This window comes from Moschus berezovskii, chromosome 7, assembly GCF_049115385.1.
Source record: "Moschus berezovskii isolate FMDL1 chromosome 7, NW_MosBer_1.0, whole genome shotgun sequence".
Taxonomy (NCBI): Eukaryota; Metazoa; Chordata; class Mammalia; order Artiodactyla; family Moschidae; genus Moschus; species Moschus berezovskii.
The window spans coordinates 118,007,338-118,025,951 of record NC_142466.1 but is presented as its reverse complement, the minus strand read 5'-3'; the positions used below and the strand labels follow the sequence as shown (position 1 = coordinate 118,025,951).

Here is an 18,614-nt window from a genome sequence, read left to right as displayed (position 1 = left end):
TTGCAACCAAAGATGGAGAAGCTGTATACAGTTAGTGAAAACAAGACCAGGAGCTGACTGTGGCTCAGATCATGAACTCCTTATTGCGAAATTCAGACTTAAATTGAAGAAAGTAGGGAAAACCACTAGACCATTCAGATATGACCTAAATCAAATCCCTTATGATTATACAGTGGAAGTGAGAAATAGATTTAAGGGACTAGATCTGATTGATAGAGTGCCTGATGAACTCTGGACGGAGGTTCGTGACATTGTACAGGAGACAGGGACCAAGACCATCCCCATGGAAAAGAAATGCAGAAGAGTGAAATGGCTGTCTGAGGAGGCCTTACAAATAGCTGTGAAAAGAAGAGAGGTGAAAAGCAAAGGAGAAAAGGAAAGATATAAGCATCTGAATGCAGAGTTCCAAAGAATAGCAAGAAGAGATAAGAAAGACTTCCTCAGTGATCAATGCAAAGAAATAGAGGAAAACAACAGAATAGGAAAAACAAGAGACCTCTTCAAGAAAATTAGAGATTCCAAGGGAACATTTCATGCAAAGATGGGCTTGATAAAGGACAGAAATGGTATGGACCTAACAGAAGCAGAAGATATTAAGAAGAGGTGGCAGGAATACACAGAAGAACTGTACAAAAAAGATCTTCACGACCAAGATAGTCACGATAATGTGATCACTGACCTAGAGCCAGACATCTTGGAATGTGAAGTCAAGTGGGCCTTAGAAAGCATCACTACTCACAAAGCTAGTGGAGGTGATGGAATTCCAGTTGAGCTATTTCAAGTCTTGAAAGATGATGCTGTGAAAGTGCTGCACTCAATATGCCAGCAGATTTGGAAAACTCAGCGATGGCCACAGGACTGGAAGAGGTCAGTCTTCATTCCAATCCCAAAGAAAGGCAATGCCAAAGAATGCTCAAACTACCGCACAATTGCACTCATCTCACACGCTAGTAAAGTCATGCTCAAAATTCTCCAAGCCAGGCTTCAGCAGTATGTAAACCGTGAACTCCCAGATGTTCAAGCAGGTTTTAGAAAAGGCAGAGGCACCAGAGATCAAATTGCCAACATCCGCTGGATCATGGAGAAAGCAAGAGAGTTCCAGAAAAACATCTATTTCTGCTTCATTGACTATGCCAAAGCCTTTGACTGTGTGGATCACAATAAACTGTGGAACATTCTGAAAGACATGGGAATCCCAGACCACCTGACCTGCCTCTTGAGAAACCTGTATGCAGGTCAGGAAGCAACAGTTAGAACTGGACATGGAACAACAGACTGGTTCCAAATAGGAAAAGGTGTACGTCAAGGCTGTATATTGTCACCTTGCTTATTTAACTTATATGCAGAGTACATCATGAGGAACGCTGGGCTGGAAGAAGCACAAGCTGGAATCAAGATTGCTGGGAGAAATATCAATAACCTCATATATGCAGATGACACCACCCTTATGGCAGAAAGTGAAGAGGAACTCAAAAGCCTCTTGATGAAAGTGAAAGAGGAGAGTGAAAAGGTTGGCTTGAAGCTCAACATTCAGAAAACAAAGATCATGGCATCTGGTCCCATCACTTCATGGGAAATAGATGGAAAAACAGTGGAAACAGTGTCAGACTTTATTTTTTTGGGCTCCAAAATCACTGCGGATGCTGATTGCAGCCATGAAATTAAAAGACGCTTGCTCCTTGGAAGGAAAGTTGTGACCAACCTTGATAGTATATTAAAAAGCAGAGACATTACTTTGCCAACCAAGGTCCGTCTAGTCAAGGCAATGGTTTTTCCCGTGGTCATGTATGGATGTGAGAGTCGGACTGTGAAGAAAGCTGATTGCCGAAGAATTGATGCTTTTGAACTGTGGTGTTGGAGAAGACTCTTGAGAGTCCCTTGGACTGCAAGGAGATCCAACCAGTCCATTCTAAAGGAGATCAATCTTGGATGTTCATTGGAGGGACTGATGCTAAAGCTGAAACTGCAATACTTTGGCCACCTCATGCGACGAGTTGACTCACTGGAAAAGACTCTGATGCTGGGAAAGGTTGAGGGCGGGAGGAGAAGGGGACGACGGAGAATGAGATGGCTGGATGGCATCACCGACTCTGTGGACATGGGTTTGAGTGAACTCCGGGAGTTGGTGATGGACAGGGAGGCCTGGCGTGCTGTGATTCATGGGGTCGCGGAGAGTCGGACACAACTGCGTGACTGAACTGAACTGAACATCTGTTGGGGTGTTTTCTCAAACTAACTCTGAGGCTTTCCGTCACCTTCAGGATAAAGATAAACACCTGGGTCCCTGGTGCCATCCCACCTGCCCCCTCCACCCCCGCCTCCCCCTCTGTTCACCCCCTCCCGTCACACTTCACACCCCTGCCCTGATCTCCCCATCCTCCCCCTTCACCTCCCTCCCCCTCTGTTCACCCCTGCCCCCTCACACTTCACACCCCTGCCCTGATCTCCCCATCCTCCCCCCTTCACCCTCCCACCTCCCCCTCTGTTCACCCCCGCCCCCTCACACTTCACCCCCCCGCCCTGATCTCCCCATCCTCCCCCTTCACCTCCCTCCCCCTCTGTTCACCCCCTCCCCCTCACACTTCACCACCCCCACCCCCCCGCCCTGTCCTCCCGCATCCTCCCCTCTTCCTCGCTGAGCTCACTGCCTCTAGGTTCCTGGAACACTAGGTTTTTTATACTGCAGAACCTTTCCATGTGTTCTGCCTGAAATGTTCTTCCTCACCTTACTCCAACAGCAAGGCCTCCATCCTCTGTTGTTCCTCTTCATCCAGGGCATTACCCACCACTTCACCTTTGGCAAAAACTGCTCTCCTCTTCCTGCCAGCTCTGGGCCTTGTACCTGCCTCAGTCAGCATTTGTCACATTGGAATGAAATGATCTGCTTCCAAGTCCGTCTCCCCTGCTTGGCCAGGAGCTGAAGGACGTGGGGGAGCCCCTCCTCTATCCCTAGCCCCTTTACAGGTCTTGACACCCGGGAGGCCCCCAAAGTTTACTGTATAACTGAATGAAATCATGCTGGTAATAAGACCATCGCTTTCAATTCTCATATTCACAGAAGTATTAAAACTTCCATAGGACTCCCAGCTGCAGATTCACCAGCTTAGTAGTTTGTTCACCACAATAGTGTTTGCAGTCTTATTTCCCCTAAGAAATGCCCTGTGGATGTCATAATTGTTATATGTTGAATAAATATTCATACTTACGCAGTTGCATAACATTGAAATAAAAATTTAGCATGAGAAGAAGAAAAGAACCATTAATATTTTTAGATTCCTGTGAGAACATCCTAACCACACTTTTAAGAGGGTTATGGTATCTTTACACCTCTTTTCTTAGGATTAGGACTTAGGAATAGCTGCCTACTTTTGCCTTCTGAATCTTTTAAGAATTATGGCATACATAGGTGGATCCAAAAATTAGGTCTTGTCACTTGCCCTTGCGATATAATTAGCCTCTGGGTATACACGTCAACACAATAGACCTCTGTCTTCCTCACAATGGTCCCATGAGGTCAGTGCTATCCCATTTTAAGAATAAGAAACTGAGGCTCAGAATGTTAAATAACCTTTCTGAGGACATTCAGCTAGGAAGGGTTAGGTTTGCAATTTGAGCTCAAGACCACCTAAATTCTCGGAGAAGGCAATGGCACCCCACTCCAGTACTCTTGCCTGGAAAATCTCATGGACAGGGGAGCCTGGTAGGCTACAGTCCATGGGATCGCAAAGAGTCGGACACGACTGAGCGGCTTCACTTTCACTTTTCACTTTCATGCATTGGAGAAGGAAATGGCAACCCACTCCAGTGTTCTTGCCTGGAGAATCCCAGGGACGGCAGAGCCTGGTGGGCTGCCGTCTATGAGGTCACATAGATACAGACACAACTGAAGCGACTTAGCAACAGCAGCAGCAGCAGCCACCTAAACTCTAAAACCCCTGCCCTCCCTACTTCTCCAAAAGTCTTCAAACTTTGCTCACATAACATAACCCCTCAAAGAATTCAGAAAAATCTGTGTGTCCCATCTCACATTTTAAATAGACATGTACATTTTTTCATTTTGAATATGGATATTTGCCAAACATATAAGTCCTGGCATATTTTAAATATTGACATTTTAAGGTAAAACTGTTAACATCATTCTTTTAAATGCTTTCTTTGAAATTTAGGTAACATAATGATTCCATTCTCTATAGAATGATGAGAAAATAAGCTGTTTTAATAGTTAGGAATTTTCATTCTTCCTTTTTCTTCTTGAATTTATATTTTCGTTTCACATCCCCTACAGAGTATTTTCCTAATATATTTTGTTATGAATTATTTTATCACCCTTCTGAAACCATCTAGTATATAAGTTAAAATACTTCTCAGTTTTCTATGACTATAACCAAGGGTCTCAATGAGATGAATGAAGAATGAATTCTTGTCTTGTCAATGGCTGTTACTTATTGCTAGAATAAGGCAAGATTCAGCATCAGTTCTCTTATTTTTCATTTTTACAGGTATGAGGAGTAAGAAACCTTGTTTATATAAATAAGTAGATGGAAATGGAAGGATTTTTTTAAGTACTTTTATACAATACTTAGCACTTCCTCTGAATTTATGTGCTGAAAAATCCTATGACTTTTTTGATCTTTCCTGAAAAAACATTTTTAATTATCTGTCAGCTTGCGGTACAATAAGGTCCTCTTCCCTTTCTTTGAAATCAAAGAATTGGAAATCTATCTGACTTGCAAAAGGCTTTGTATCCAGTCTTTGGGGTCATTCGCTCTTTCAAGTCCTACACAGTATTCTGAATTTTCCCTTTGTTTGATGCCCTGGGAATGGGAGAAAGACAATAAATAGTGAAAGAAGATGTCTTTTTTTTAATTCTTATTGGAGTATAGTTGCTTTATAAGTTAGTCTCTGCTGTACAGCAGAGTGAATCAGTGACATGTATGCATGTATCCCCTCTGTTTTCTTGGATTTCCTCCCATACAGGTCGCCAGAGCTTTGAGTAGAGTCCCCGAGCCTTAGTCAGTTCGCATGAGTTATCCCTTATATCCACAGCATTGTGTGTAAATCAATCTGCATCCCCCAATCCCCAGTCCATCCCCCCTCTAAAGAGGATGTCTTGACCTCCGGCACACACTCAGGCAAACCAGTTACAGGGAAAAGATCACATAGAAACAGTATCTGGAAACTGTTTTCCTTAGAACTATTCTGGCCGACTCCCTGGAAAACTTTGTGTATTGCTGGGTCTAGATATGCCCTAGTTTGAAGGCTGTAGCCCGACAACCAACGTTTCCTCTGGTTAACCTCTCCTGGCCGTTGATCTGCAGGTCATTGCGGCAGAGGGAGAAATGAATGCATCCAGGGCTCTGAAGGAAGCCTCCATGGTCATCACCGAGTCTCCCGCTGCCCTTCAGCTCCGGTACCTTCAGACGCTGACCACCATCGCTGCTGAGAAAAACTCGACCATCATCTTCCCTCTGCCCATAGATATGTTGCAGGCTGTCATGGGGACAAAACAGTGAGCCATGGGGGCCGATCAGAGATGAGATGGGGACCAAACCAGCCTCTCACCCGGAAGGAGGTAGTAGGGCTGCAACCTTGACTTTTCTCCCTCCCTTCCCTTTTCCACAGGTTGAGTGTGATATTCTTACAGCACATAGTGATCCTAGCAACAGATGAAGGTTGTTAGCTTGTAAATACGACATGAGAGAGAAAGAGTGGTGATTAATGACGGATAACCTTACTCTAAAATATTTAAAAGCTCATGTGTTTAGATTATTCCATGATAGGTGAAGTCCATCTTCTTTCAAATTTCATTGAGTCATTCTGCACCCTCTATCCGGAGAAGGCAATGGCAAGCCACTCCAGTACTCTTGCCTAGAAAATCCCATGGACGGAGGAGCCTGGTAGGCTGCAGTCCATGGGGTCGCTACGAGTCAGACACGACTGAGCGACTTCACTTTCACTTTTCACTTTCACACATTGGAGAAGGAAATGGCAACCCACTCCAGTGTTCTTGCCTGGAGAATCCCAGGGACGGGAGAGCCTGGTGGACTGCCGTCTGTGGGGTCACACAGAGTCGGACACGACTGAAGTGACTTAGCAGCAGCAGCAGCAGCACCCTCTATCAGCCTCCAGGCCAGAAGCAAGAAGATAGAGTATCTTCCCAACCTGACACCCTGGCTAGACAAATGTTTTGCAGAGAATAGTGACCTTGGGCTACAACCAGCTTCTCTGGGCCAGATGTGCCTTACTTCCAGGGAATCTTAATTGAGGAAATTTTCCTAACATCCGTCTACTTTCTAAACTCAAAGCAGGTTGCAAAATATTCCTTACTTGAGACATTTTCTTGCCCGTGCCTGTCAGCACTGGAGATAAAGGTCAAGGTCAAGGGAGACCTTGATTCTTGAGGGACTTAAACCCACTGCTTTAGAGGTCCTTTTAAAATAATGTGTTTTTTTTTTTAACTTTGTTGAGCCCCTTTATGAGCAAATGATACCAGCTAAATACTTATCACAGAAGTGCTTTTTTCCTCACTTTTGCCTATTCTCATGTATCAGATTCTAAATATTTGAATTTTTAAAATAAAATTTTCTCTAAGTCCTATAAATAGTTGTTTATATACCAATTTGAATAGCTTAAGGACTAACAATTGATAAAGTATATCTTTAGAAAACTTGTATTTTACTGTCTGCATGTTATCAAGTCTTGGACGCTGTGAGCTATCTTGGTTACTGCTCATTAAGTAACGGAAGGAATTCATAGTCTGTCAGGCACACAGTATCCAAAGAGCTTGGGAAAACACTGTCAAGCTTGGCATATCTGTATAGATGTGGCTCTTTTTTATTTGCCTGGTCATTTTTCCATCATGTATGTTGATGCTGAAGGAAGAACTGGTCAGCCCTTCTGAATTGCTATAATTTTAGGACGCATCTTCCATTTCACAAACGCCTGTGAAGCCAGGCACCCTGGTATTCTTCCTGTTGGTCTGGAAAGCCAGCTGGTGACATCTGCACCACTTCCTCTTGGAAGCTGTGAAATCACTTTAAAAATCTAAGAATAGCAGTTTCCTTACCCAGAGCAGCCCTTCGTGTCTGTCCTTTGCTGGGTCACTCTGTCAGTCTTCATGAGTCCCCTCCCCAACAGCCCGTTTCCAAATTTATTTTACGAAGTGTTGAACCACCGTGGATCCGGGTCCTGGCTGAGTTCATTAGATGTATATGGAGCATTTTGACTTGGAACTCAAGCTGCATTTCTATTTTCAATTTTAAAATAATGGTTTTCTCTCTTCTGCGAGGTGGCTCACCCTTGACTACTAAGGACAAGGAGACAACCACATATCCTGGATAAAAGTCTCTTCTCAGACTTAGAGGTTCAATGCTTTCTTTTCCTTGAGTCTGTTTCCAGACACCAGTCTTCGCTCTTCTGCCTTGTGGGTTGTGGGTTGGAATTAAATCGCCTGGGAGGGAGGAGACTTAGAAGGAGCTGTAGGATGACAGCGGGCAGTGTTCGTGCGAGAGCTTTCCCAGGTACCTCCCTCTGCAATGCTGTACATAATAAAGTGTGCGCTATTACTGATTTTCTTGGGATGAGAATCTGTTCCTGCCTGCATGCAGTGTGTGTGGATTTTGTTTTTCAGAAGTGGCACATGCGTTTCTCCAGGTCTGGACTGGCTGCTTTGGCTGCTGTGTGCTCTTCCTGGGCCAGAGAAAGAGGGGAGGCCGTGACCTTTCTGCCCTCTGTCATGTCTTACTCCCTCTGGTGCCCATGCAGCTTCCCTAAGGAGTTTGAGATCCATGAATCCTTGGCTGGTCTGATTTCCCAAACGACAGGACCTCACTTCTTCCTGTCACCCAGCTAACCCACTGGCATAAACCCTACTTATAAAGAGGAATAAATGATATAAAACCAATGGGGGGCATTGTAAAAATCTATACCAAAGAGTTAAGAATGGATGTTTTTGGAAGATATCACATAGAAGCTTTCACTTTTTCTATATTATAATTTTTTACGATAATCTCAAATCTATCAGAAAAAGCAAATGGGATGTTTCCCTTCAGTTCACTTCAGTTCAGTTGCTCAGTTGTGTCCGACTCTTTGCGACCCCATGAATCACAGCATGCCAGACCTCCCTGTTTCCCTTGGAAAGCTTTAAAGAGAAAAAACAACCCCTACCCTCCAAAAAACTCCGGGTGTTACCTGCGACATTCAGCCTTTAAAGAACTGTCCTGAGGGACTTTCCTGGTGTCCAGTGGTTAAGAATCCACCTTCCAATGCAGGGGACGAGAGTTCAGTCCCTAGTCAGGGAGCCAAGATCCCACATGCCGAAGGGCAACTAAACCCGCGTGCCATAAGCACAGAGCAGCACCTCCACCCCGGCCACAGCGAGAGGAGGCCCGCAGGCTGCAGTGAAGGCCCAGCACCGCCAGAATAGACAGCGTGCATGCACAGCCACCTCTGACTCTCTGACCCCTGGACGGGGGCCTGCCATGCTCCTCTGTCCATGAAATTTTCCAGGCAAGAATACTGGAGTGGGTTTCCATTTCCTATTGCAGGGGATCTTCTCAGCCCAGGGACCGAACCTGCATTCAGTGTGTCTCCTGCATTGCAGGTGGATTCTTTACCGCTGGTGCCACCTGAGGAACCCGGAGAAAACGAAGGGCCTTGGGTCGGTGACCACTGCCTGTGGAGCAGCAGGTGCCCAGCTTGTGCTCGAGTACTGGTGCACTCATTTTATCTTCAAAACAGCTTGATGAGCTGCATTTGTATCCCCATGTTACCGAGGAGGACCTGGAGTTCAGCAGCAGGCCTGAGATCCAGCCATGGCTCTGCCTGCCAGCAGGGACTCCGAGGGGTCTGCCGTGTCCTTGTGTGGACTGCCTGACGCCACCACGCCCATGCACGCACCACCGCCAACAGCCATGTTATGCGCAGAGCACAACGTTCAACACTGTCCTAATTCAGATTTGACTACTTGACAATGAAATTGTGTATTCATAGCCAAGCAGGCCTTAAACTTTAGTCCAAGTGCAAGAAGCCGATTGGGAATTTGTAGCCCCAGCATGGTACAACACACTCACCTGAGTGGGAGGAAATCAGGGTTCCACAGATCTCTGAGGTTACACAGCCTTTCAAAATATCTCTGATCTTCACACTGGGTTTCTTCACAAGGTCACTGCTAGGAAATAGTGAACCACCTATTTCCAAACTTCTTTTTAGCAGCAACCTTCCCGCCTGTTTTTTCAAAGGCAACTCCAAAGTAAACGAATTAAATTCTCAAGTTCACATTTCTAACATTTACTTAATGTCAATCAATGAGGCTGCATTGAAAAAAATTAATTGGAGTTACGAAAGGCGATTATGTCCTTAGATGAAGCTCTACCTTCAGTTTCTCCATTTTGTTTCAAGTGTCTGTGATATTTGTCACCACTTTAAAAACTAAATTTCAATCAAATTGTAAAATCACTGAAGCACCTCGTAGAATTCTATTGATCCCAGTTTTAAAATCACTGAATTTGACTTGAACCCAGGTCTGACTTCAAAGTCCAGCTCTCAACCCCTCCATTGTGACCACTCTGGTTAGGCACTGTACAAAGACATTACCGTTTTGCAGAGGGGGAAGCTGAAGCTCACATAAATTTTCTGTCCTATCCTTAGTGCTGTGCACACGGCCTGGCATAAATATGTTATCTACTCAACTGAATTTTCCAAGATAGGATTCAGGTTCTAAGCCCAGGCCAACCTCTTTCCAGGAGACACCCCCTTGGCACTTGGGCATTTCATGGCATTTTGCAATGACTTCTCCATCGTACCTGATGGAATCCACCGTCTCTCAAAAACCATTAGGAAGAGAAAAATATGTGGTTGAAGTGATAGTGTTCCCAACTCATCATTTTGCCTTTGCGAGAAAAAATATGGAGCTGAAGCAATTCAGTTGCCTCAGGCAACCTCCTTTCTCTGAGCCCTCGGGTCTCTCTGAAGCCACAGACATCAATAAACGGAAATTGGCCAATAAACTTCCTTGAATGCCAATAAATGGAAATGAGAACTGCAGGGCAGGTTCACCTGTGCTGGGCCTCCCACACGTTGCCAGGACTGGGAGCTATCTCAACAGGCCTGCCTCCTCTAAGGAAGCCCTACAAGCTCCAGGTGGTAAAGGCTCCTTTGTTCCAGAATTTCACATTTGTCATGTTGATTGCTTTGACCCTGAAACTGGCCTTCTGGAATAAAGGCAGGCATTACAAGATCAAGGCCAACCCCCTCACTGAGACTTTGAGGCCCTCTATGAATTCTCGGCTTCCCCGGCTTCTGCCCTCGACTCCCCCCTCCCCTACTCCCCAGCCCGCAATTCCTGCTGTTTGTCCCTGAGCACAGCAGCCTCCCTCCAGCTCCGTCTCTGGGCTGCTGCACACCCTGCCTCAGACAATAAAGAATCTGCTCACAATGTGGGTTCCATCCCTGGGTTGGAAAGATTCCCTAGAGGAGGAAATGGCAACCCACTCCAGAATTCTTGCCTGGAGAACCCCTATGGACAGGAGCCTGGCGGACTACAGTCCATGGGGTTGCAAGGAGTCAGACACAACTGAGCAACCAAGCCCACAACACAACACAGCCGCCTGACGTGACTGGGCCCACCTCCCACCACGACTGTGTGTCACCTGGAAAATTCCTTCCCCACTACATTCGTCACTTGTGCGATGAATCAGACTCTCAAGGTAGGGCTCCCCCCGGGGAATCTTACACTTTTAAAAAGCTCCCTAGGCAGTTTGGGTGATCAGCCAGCTTTGGAAACAATGTTGTAAACACACACACACACACGCCCTTCCCACCACAGAAACCCTCGCACTGGCTTCTGTTCTTCCACACCCTCTGCAGGGAGTTTTCACTCTGTAGCTTGGGAGATGGGGGAAAGGGAGGTGGCATGGAACAAAAGAAAACAGCAGAGAAAAGACCGGAAAGATAGAGGGGACGGGAGGGGCTTGTCCCTCTTCAGCTCTTTGGACTGATTTGGGATCTCCATGGAAAAAAGGCTTAGAGACACAAGTTCGTGGAAATGTCTAACAGGGACTGTCAGGGGAGCGTGTGATTTCCTCGGTTCTGTCTCGTCACAACAAAAATTTGAAGCGACAGACGTTAAAGCCCTCAGCGCATCACAACTCTCAGACGGCGTTACAGCGCAGTGTTACAGCTCAGTTTTATTTAGAAAATAAAGGAAAATGACATCCTCGAGGCATGAAGGCGTGCCGACCTGAAAGACGCGAAGAGGAGAGAGAGCTCATGCACGACCCCCGGCCCTTTGGCTCCGCTGTTTACACGCTTTTTCCTCCACCTGGGCCTGCCCTACTAAATTGGGCTATGGAAATTGAGAGTGCTGTTTGTTCTGCCTGAGGTCCTCACTCCCGTCCTCGGACCTTCCTTTGTCCTATTTTCATGGCCTTTTCCCCTCCTTGTCTTTTAGCCACCGGCATTCTGGACTCCTATTTCCTACTCTAACCGCCTAACAGGACTCTGTGACAAGCTGAGCATGAGCAAAGAGTCAGGGTCTGGGGAACCGAAAAGGGCACAAAGGCCCTCACCCGCTCTGCAAACTGGGAGAGCATCCTGGGTACCTCCTGTCAGCAGAAACCCTCGTGGCAAGTGGAGGGAATGAGGAAGAGTCGGGCAGATGCTCCAGGGCAGGGCACCTTGCCCGCTTCCTGCCCCCAGGAATGTAAGTGACTCTAGGGTCCCGCTGCTGGCCTTGAATTCCTTGCCCCCAGTGCTCCAAGGCTGTGCCTCCCTGAGGGGGATTAGACGCACTTCATCCGCTCCTGGGAGACCTTCAATGCCTTTGTTGGCTGATGGGCTCCAGAACATTCTGAATCAAACAAATATTTGTACACCAACATTCAGAGTAGCATTGTTTTGTCTTTTTTTTTTAATCTATTTATTTTTCTGCATCAACTCTCAGCTGCGACACATGGGATCTTAGTTGCCCTGCAGCATCCCCAACCAGGGTCTGAACCTGCATCCCCCACATTGAAGACGGATTCTTAACCACTGGACCAGCAGGGAAGACCCCCAGAGGCATTATTCACAGCAGCCAAAAGGTGGAAAGGATCTGAGTGCCCATCGATGAACGAAAGCATAAATGAAATGGTATGTACAAACACAAGGGAACAGTGTTCAGCCACAAAAAGGAACGCAGTTACTTCATGGGCTGTAAAATGTATGAATCTTGAAAACATCAAGCTAAGTGAAATAAGCCAGACAGGAGACAAATGCATGATTCCACTTCGACGACGTACCTAGAACAGGCAAATTCATGGAGACAGAAAGTGCAATAAAGGTTCCCCGGGGCAGACAGGAAGTAGGAAGGGGGAAGGAGTTCTTGTTTCATGGGCACACGGTATAAATCTAAGTTGGGGATTATGAAAAAGGTTTGGGTGGAGATGGTGGGGACAGCTCCACAACACTGTCAGTGTATTTAACGCTACTGAATTATACAAATGATCAAATGAGATTTGATCAAATGAGTTTGCAAATGATCAAAATGAGAAATTAGCAACAAAAATGGGACTATGCCATTAAGTTTTTTTTTTTTTTACTTTGGCTCAGGACTCCCCAACAGCTATGCAAAAGCCTCCTGCACTGCACAGCGGTCTAAGATGCGTCCACCCAACCCCGCCTCCTCCCTGCTTCACGTGGGGTCAGATGGAATCTGTCTGAAGGCTCCCCAGCCTTCCCTGGCTGCCTCTCAATCTCCTCCCATCCAAGCACTCTCCCCCTAGTCCAGTCTCTGCCCATTCCATCTCATCTTGGCATCCGCTTCTTGGAGGACCAGATTTATATGTGGGTTGAAAGAAGCTCATTCACTGGGTCACAGGCACAGGCACACCATCCCCCCCCACCCCCTGGACCCTTCTCAGAACAGTGAGAAGGACACTTCTCAGGACAAACTGAGCCACAGCAGGTTACACACTTCAAAAAGCTTTTTATTGAATTCAATTTCCAAAAGCACAGACACTTGAGACAATTCTGCAAGAACCCTGAATTTTGCAGGGCTGTTTTTGGCTACAGTAAAAAAAAGAAAAATAAAAGGAAAAAGAAAAAAACCAACCACACACACACAGCAGGCTGACTCTGCTCACTATAGGTCTTCTTGAAGGATGGACAGTTCTGAAAGGCACTGACTGGTGACGGTGGGGGGTACCTGCCTTCCTCAGGCAGCCAGCTCAGCGAGGGCCCTGTCCAAGGGATCCACAGACCAATAGTTGTCATCCCAGCCGAGAAACCAGCCCACGAACGAGGGAGGCTCGAAGCCCTGCTTCACCACGGTGATGGGGGTCCGCCTGTCACGATTAGCTGGGTCCGTCTCGATGTACCGCTTAGCTGCAGACACACAGGCAGGAGAAGAATCCTCAGTGTCTCCGTCACCAAGGAGAGGTGGTTCCATGCCTGACGTGGTTTTGGCCCCACTGCCCCTAACACCCAACCCCTCCCCTGGACACCACCATTCCTTAAAGGCAACGACAACCACGTGACTCCTTCTCTGCCCCACCCAGAAACACAGGAAGGGCCAGGGGTCACAGTTTAACCTCCAGCTTCACAAAGCGTGCCTCATTTTTCTCTAGCATCCCCTACTGGAGGGCATTAGAGAAACCAGCTTTTGGATTTCCAGCTCCCAAATCAGACTCTACTCAGCTACCAGAGATCTGCTTTCCTGCATCTAAATCCAGATGCAGTTAGTCCCTGGGCATCCTGGGAACCCGAAGCAGCTTCTATCTGCCTCTTCCTCTTGGTGTGACCTACAGCTTCTGCAGGAACCAAGCTGTTCTCTCACCACCCAGGGAGGGCTCACCAGGGACTGGCTGTGGGGGAGGAAGCCCCCACCTCGCTGTCACGAACTCCCAGACCCGCACAGGAAGCTGCTCCCACCCCACCGTGCGAGACAGCCCCGCAGGCAAGCCTGGGTCCTCACCAGAGGTCAGGGCTTCTGTCTTCTCCTCTTCCTGAGAATCCTTACCAACCCAGACAAAGACCTGGAGGAGAGGCGGGAAAGGGAAGGCGTGAGCTGAGGCCGCACGAGGGGCGCTGGGCCAGCTCGCTGCTGGAGGAAGAGAAGCAGGTTCCAGGTGTGGGCCGCCTCCATCCAACCACCAAGCCCACGGATTGTGACTGAAGGAATGGGGACAGACATGGGGAACTGGCGACCTACACCCCTCGTGCGGGCCCGCCCGCCCCTGGGGGTGCTCTGCGTGTCTCTTTAGACGAGTGGAGTTATAATTACATTCAGCTCTGCAGTTCCCCTTGAGAACGGGAGGATCTGGCACCAACGATCACCCGCAGGTGGGTGAAGCTGAGCAGCAGCTGCCCCCATGATGGGAAGTTCCGCCCTGCCTCCGGCTCCCCCGCACCTTCACATCCTCCACCCCAGCCTGCTTCAGTCAATAACACAAGCAAGCGCGGAGACCCTTCTCTAGACGTTCACGGATGATCCATTTCGGGGCATCTGCTTATCCAGCGAATGAGCATACTAACATATGCTCACTGGTTTATTCATCCAACCAGCATGCCCTGAGAGTCTGCTGAGGGTCTGAGCCAACAGGGGTCTAAGCCTTGGAAGAGAAATAAACATCACCACTACCACTGTCTTGAGTCTCAGGACGAGCTCTGTTACACCAAAAAATCAGCTCAGCTGAGTTTTACATGTCATCTATTCTGATGTGACTCTAACATACTTTAAAGAATGCCTGTCACTCATAAAACGTGCAAGTGTTCTTCACGCAGTCGTGTCTCTTTGCAACCCTACAGACTGAAGCCCAACAAGCTCCCCTGTCCATGGGGTTCTCCAGCCAAGAACACTAGAGTGGGGGTAGTCATTCCCTTTTCCAGGGGATTGTCCCAACCCAGGGGCTGAACCCAGGTATCCTGCATTGCAGGTGGGCTCTTTACCATCTGAGCCACCAGGGGCGCCCATTCACACGATGGGTGCAGACACACTCGCCCTTACTTGTGTACAGCGGTGGCCCGCTACATGGGCCCCTCCACACCAGTCATGCATGGTGTCTGTCCTGTTCATCACAGGACTCCCAGCAACCCAGCATTCTGCCTGGAAGACAGTGATGCTTCACGCGTGTTGAATGAGCGCATGAACAAGCAGATGAACAAGCAGATTAAGGAGCCAATGGAACAAAGCTGCCAGCAGCTGAATGGCTAAACTGCAAGCCTTTTGGTATTGATCTTCCAACCTGGGAGCCCAAGAAGAAGCCGGGCAGATGGAGGGCAGTCTTGCACCTGCATGGCTGCTCTGTCCAACCCTGACAACTTGGGGAGGAGACAGCTTGCTAGGAAGGGCTGTTGACTGCCATCCCCCACGCAGACGCAAGGCCCTTGGGGACAGGGGAATGTCTCCTTCCAAGTGAGAGATTACACCTGCATGAGATGTGAACCAAAGTCCAACTTTCTTTACCAACAGGTTCAAAGTAAGAGTTCATGTTCCCCTAAGGCCTGGGAAAGAACGCTGGTCATCTGATTGGCCTTTCTAAGGTGCTTTGCTATTGGCAAGGGGATTCTATCTGCCTCTCATCTGCTGGGATTATGCAAGGTAGGCGCCATCACTCCACGCTGCAGATGAGGACATGGCGCTCGGGGAGGGCAGCTACTTGTGGGACTGTCCGTTACCTGGTCCCAGGTGTCCAGAAGCATGACGTCATCAGTGGCCAAGTCTTCCTGCATGAGCTCGCCGGGGACCTCTTCGATCTAGGAAGGGACGGAAGGGGTTAATGACAGCCCACCTGCAAGCCGCCTTCCCCCAGCTCTCTGTCCCCTCCATGGGGAGCTGCTGAGCTGGCTCCCGCCTGTGGGGGGTCTTTACTGGGTCGTCAGAAGGTCTCTCCCTGCCTCAGCTTGCTCCCTGGAAAACACCTCCCGAGGGGCGAGCAGAGGGAGCAACCTCGGGCCTCCTCTGGGACTCACCACGAAACGTCCGATCTTGTTGGAGCAGGCGAAGAGGCGAGGAGGGTGGGCGTCCATCTTCTTGTCCTTCAGCCGTGGGGACGTGCGGTAGGCGGCCTTCCCACCCAGGGCCTCCCAGAAGCTGTCTGCGAGGGGAGGCCACGCCAGTTACCAGCTGATGCCACCTCCCCCCTCCAGCACTTCCCCTTAGACTCTGGGACAAATGCTGCCTTAGCACAGCCAAGTGCTCTCAACCACCACCCGGCATCTTACAACCCCAGAGTGACAAAGAAGGAAAGGGCCTGAGGGACTCGATGGTGATGAAACAGAGGCCCAGGGAGGGCAGACTTGGCAGCAGACACAGAGCCAGCACTACCTCTGGTCTGAGACTGATGAGAGCACTGCGGGACGGGGATAATTACCCCGCTCGACAAGCGAGGCAGCTGAGGCTCAGAGAGGCCAAGCTGCTCGCCCAGCGTCACACAGATGGCACGAAGTAAAGCCCCCTTATCTGACTCCAGTTCCCTATATCTGTGCCATATGTGCCATTTATATTTAAATGCATTTTCCCACCAGTCACATTTAAATATACATTAACTTAAGCATGTGACTGGTGGTGGTTTAGTCGCGAAGTCATGTCTGACTCTTTTCCAACCGCATGGACTAACCACCAGGCTCCTCTGTCCACAGGATTTCCCAGGTAAGAATACTGGAGTGGGTTGCCATTTCCTTCTCCAGGGTATCTTCCCGACCCAGGGATCGAACTTGAGTCTCCTTCATTGGCAGGTGGATTCTTTACCACTGGGTCACCAAGGGAAGCCCATAAACATGACTGCTGCTGCTGCTGCTGAGTCACTTCAGTCGTGTCCGACTCTGTGCGACCCCACAGACGGAAGCCCACCAGGCTCCCCCGTCCCTGGGATTCTCCAGGCAAGAACACTGGAGTGGGTTGCCATTTCCTTCTCCAATGTGTGAAAGTGAAAAGTGAAAGTGAAGTCGCTCAGTCGTGTCCGACCCTTAGCGACCCCACGGACTGCAGCCCCCTGGCTCCTCCGTCCATGGGATTCTCCAGGCAAGAGCACTGGAGCGGAATGCCAGTGCCTTCTCCGAGTAGTATTTCTAGTGGCCACCAAATGAGACCCCGCGGACGCCGAACGCGTCCCTTCTTTCACGCGCTCTCAGTGGACCATGTGACTCTAGGCCGAGCTCTTCTTCCCCGTTTCTGCTTAGCATCAGGCAAGAGAGAGCTTGAGAGTAATGCGGGAAGGATCTAGGGTCAGCATGACAGAAGCGCTCCTGACCCACGCTCTGGAAACAAAGCAGGCTTGTGGCATTTCTGTCCACGAAGCTTCTCAAGGTTGGGACAGACCGCAGCCCCCATGAGGCTGATGCTGCCACCTGCAGTCTTTCACAGCCTTCCCGCAAGTGAGCCCCACTCCAGCTGCCTTCCCCGCCTGCCCCAGCCCACACGGAGCTCTGCTTTCTCTAACTCCCAGATGCCTCCCTCTCACCAACCACATTCCCATTTTCATCTTGTGTGTATGTGTTAGTCGTGTCCAACTCTTTGTGACCCCGTGGACGGTGGCCCGCCAGGCTCCTCTGTCCGTGGGATTCTCCAGGCAAGAATACTGGAGTGGGTTGCCACGCCCTCCTCCAGGGGATCTTCCTGACCGGGGGATCGGACCCAGGTCTCCTGCATTGCAGGTGGATTCCTTACTGTCTGAGCCAGCAGGGAAGCTCCCTTTTCATTTCACCCACTTTAATGAACACATGTTAGGGGACAAGTGCTGAGGCAGGAGGTGGATAATGAAAGCCCTGAGCAGACAGGAGGCGGGAACGCAGCAGCTCCAACCCCCGAGAGCAGCAGGCCCCTCCGCCCCTCGCTCCTACCTGGCTCGCTGCCTTCTGCCACCTGCACGGGTTGGGCCCGAAGCACCCTGAGCAGCTCCAGGGCCCCGGTCTTCTCTGCCTCGCTGGCTCCTGCACCCACCCACAGGTAGGCGGCCGAGGGGGTTTTCAGGACAAAGGCATCGTTGGAATTCAGCGCGCCAGCCTTGGGCATCACCTGGGAGGGCAGCGCTCAATTAATCAATCAGCAAACAGGCAAAAAGGTTTCAGCCCCTCCTCGCAGCCCAGGAGACGCTGCAGCAAGAGCAGCTCTTAAGGGTGGACTTGGAGGAGAGAGCGTGCACCCATCAAAGCTGAGGACCAGGACTCTGGACACTGAGGGACTGAGCTGACTCCCATGAGTCAAGAATGCACTGTGCTTAGCCAAGGAGGTTCTAGAAATCTGGGATGCATTAATAGAAGCTGAGCGCCTAGAACAAAGGAGGTGATAATCCCATTGTCCTCTAGGCTGCTCAATAGGATCATGTTCAGCTTCTGCACCTTCCACCATAAAAGGGATAGCAGCCAACTGGAAAGGAATCAAGAACAACATCCAGATTGTGAAGAATGGACTATCTGTTAGGTAGTGACTTGCCCGTCATGGAAGGTATGCAAGGGACACTGGGCATTCTTGAAAAAAGGGGAAATCTAAGACATACAATCCTGCTGCGAGGGCAGGGAGGTACAAAAAGCTGCTTCTTAGCCCCTCAGCCAACCCCACCCGATCCTGTGCCCAGAGACCTGTCCATCAGGCCTGGGAGGTTTCTGAGAGGCTGATCCTGCCAGGGGTCCAGGGCCTG

The 18,614-nt window shown here is 49.1% G+C and overlaps 2 protein-coding genes across 8 annotated transcripts in view; one reads left to right on the top strand and one right to left on the bottom strand.

Annotated features, from left to right (window-relative positions):
• Nucleotides 1-13,090, top strand: part of STOM (stomatin) — a 39,924-nt gene extending 26,834 nt beyond the window's left edge. The window contains exons 7-10 of one of the 3 annotated variants that reach the window (XR_016037929.1): nt 5,319-5,572; nt 11,450-11,701; nt 11,942-12,129; nt 12,589-13,090. Coding sequence is in view for 1 of the 3 variants with exons in the window: in XM_055427794.2 (XP_055283769.1) it covers nt 5,319-5,513 (195 nt within the window). In the remaining 2 variants the exon portion in view is untranslated. Of the gene's footprint in view, nt 1-5,318; nt 7,570-7,630; nt 7,903-11,449; nt 11,702-11,941; nt 12,130-12,588 lie in introns of those variants that run through there. The other 2 variants (XR_008686183.2, XM_055427794.2) reach the window with 2 other exon arrangements.
• The window catches only part of GSN (gelsolin), a 59,465-nt gene continuing 53,795 nt past the window's right edge, over nt 12,945-18,614 (bottom strand). For all 5 annotated transcript variants that reach the window (XM_088838327.1, XM_088838328.1, XM_088838329.1 and 2 more), the window contains 5 exons: nt 17,818-17,992; nt 15,949-16,073; nt 15,655-15,732; nt 13,952-14,012; nt 12,945-13,362 (listed from right to left, as the gene is read on the bottom strand). In XM_088838327.1, the coding sequence (XP_088694453.1) occupies nt 13,193-13,362; nt 13,952-14,012; nt 15,655-15,732; nt 15,949-16,073; nt 17,818-17,992 (609 nt within the window). In that variant the 3' untranslated portion in view covers nt 12,945-13,192. The remainder of the gene's footprint in view (nt 13,363-13,951; nt 14,013-15,654; nt 15,733-15,948; nt 16,074-17,817; nt 17,993-18,614) is intronic.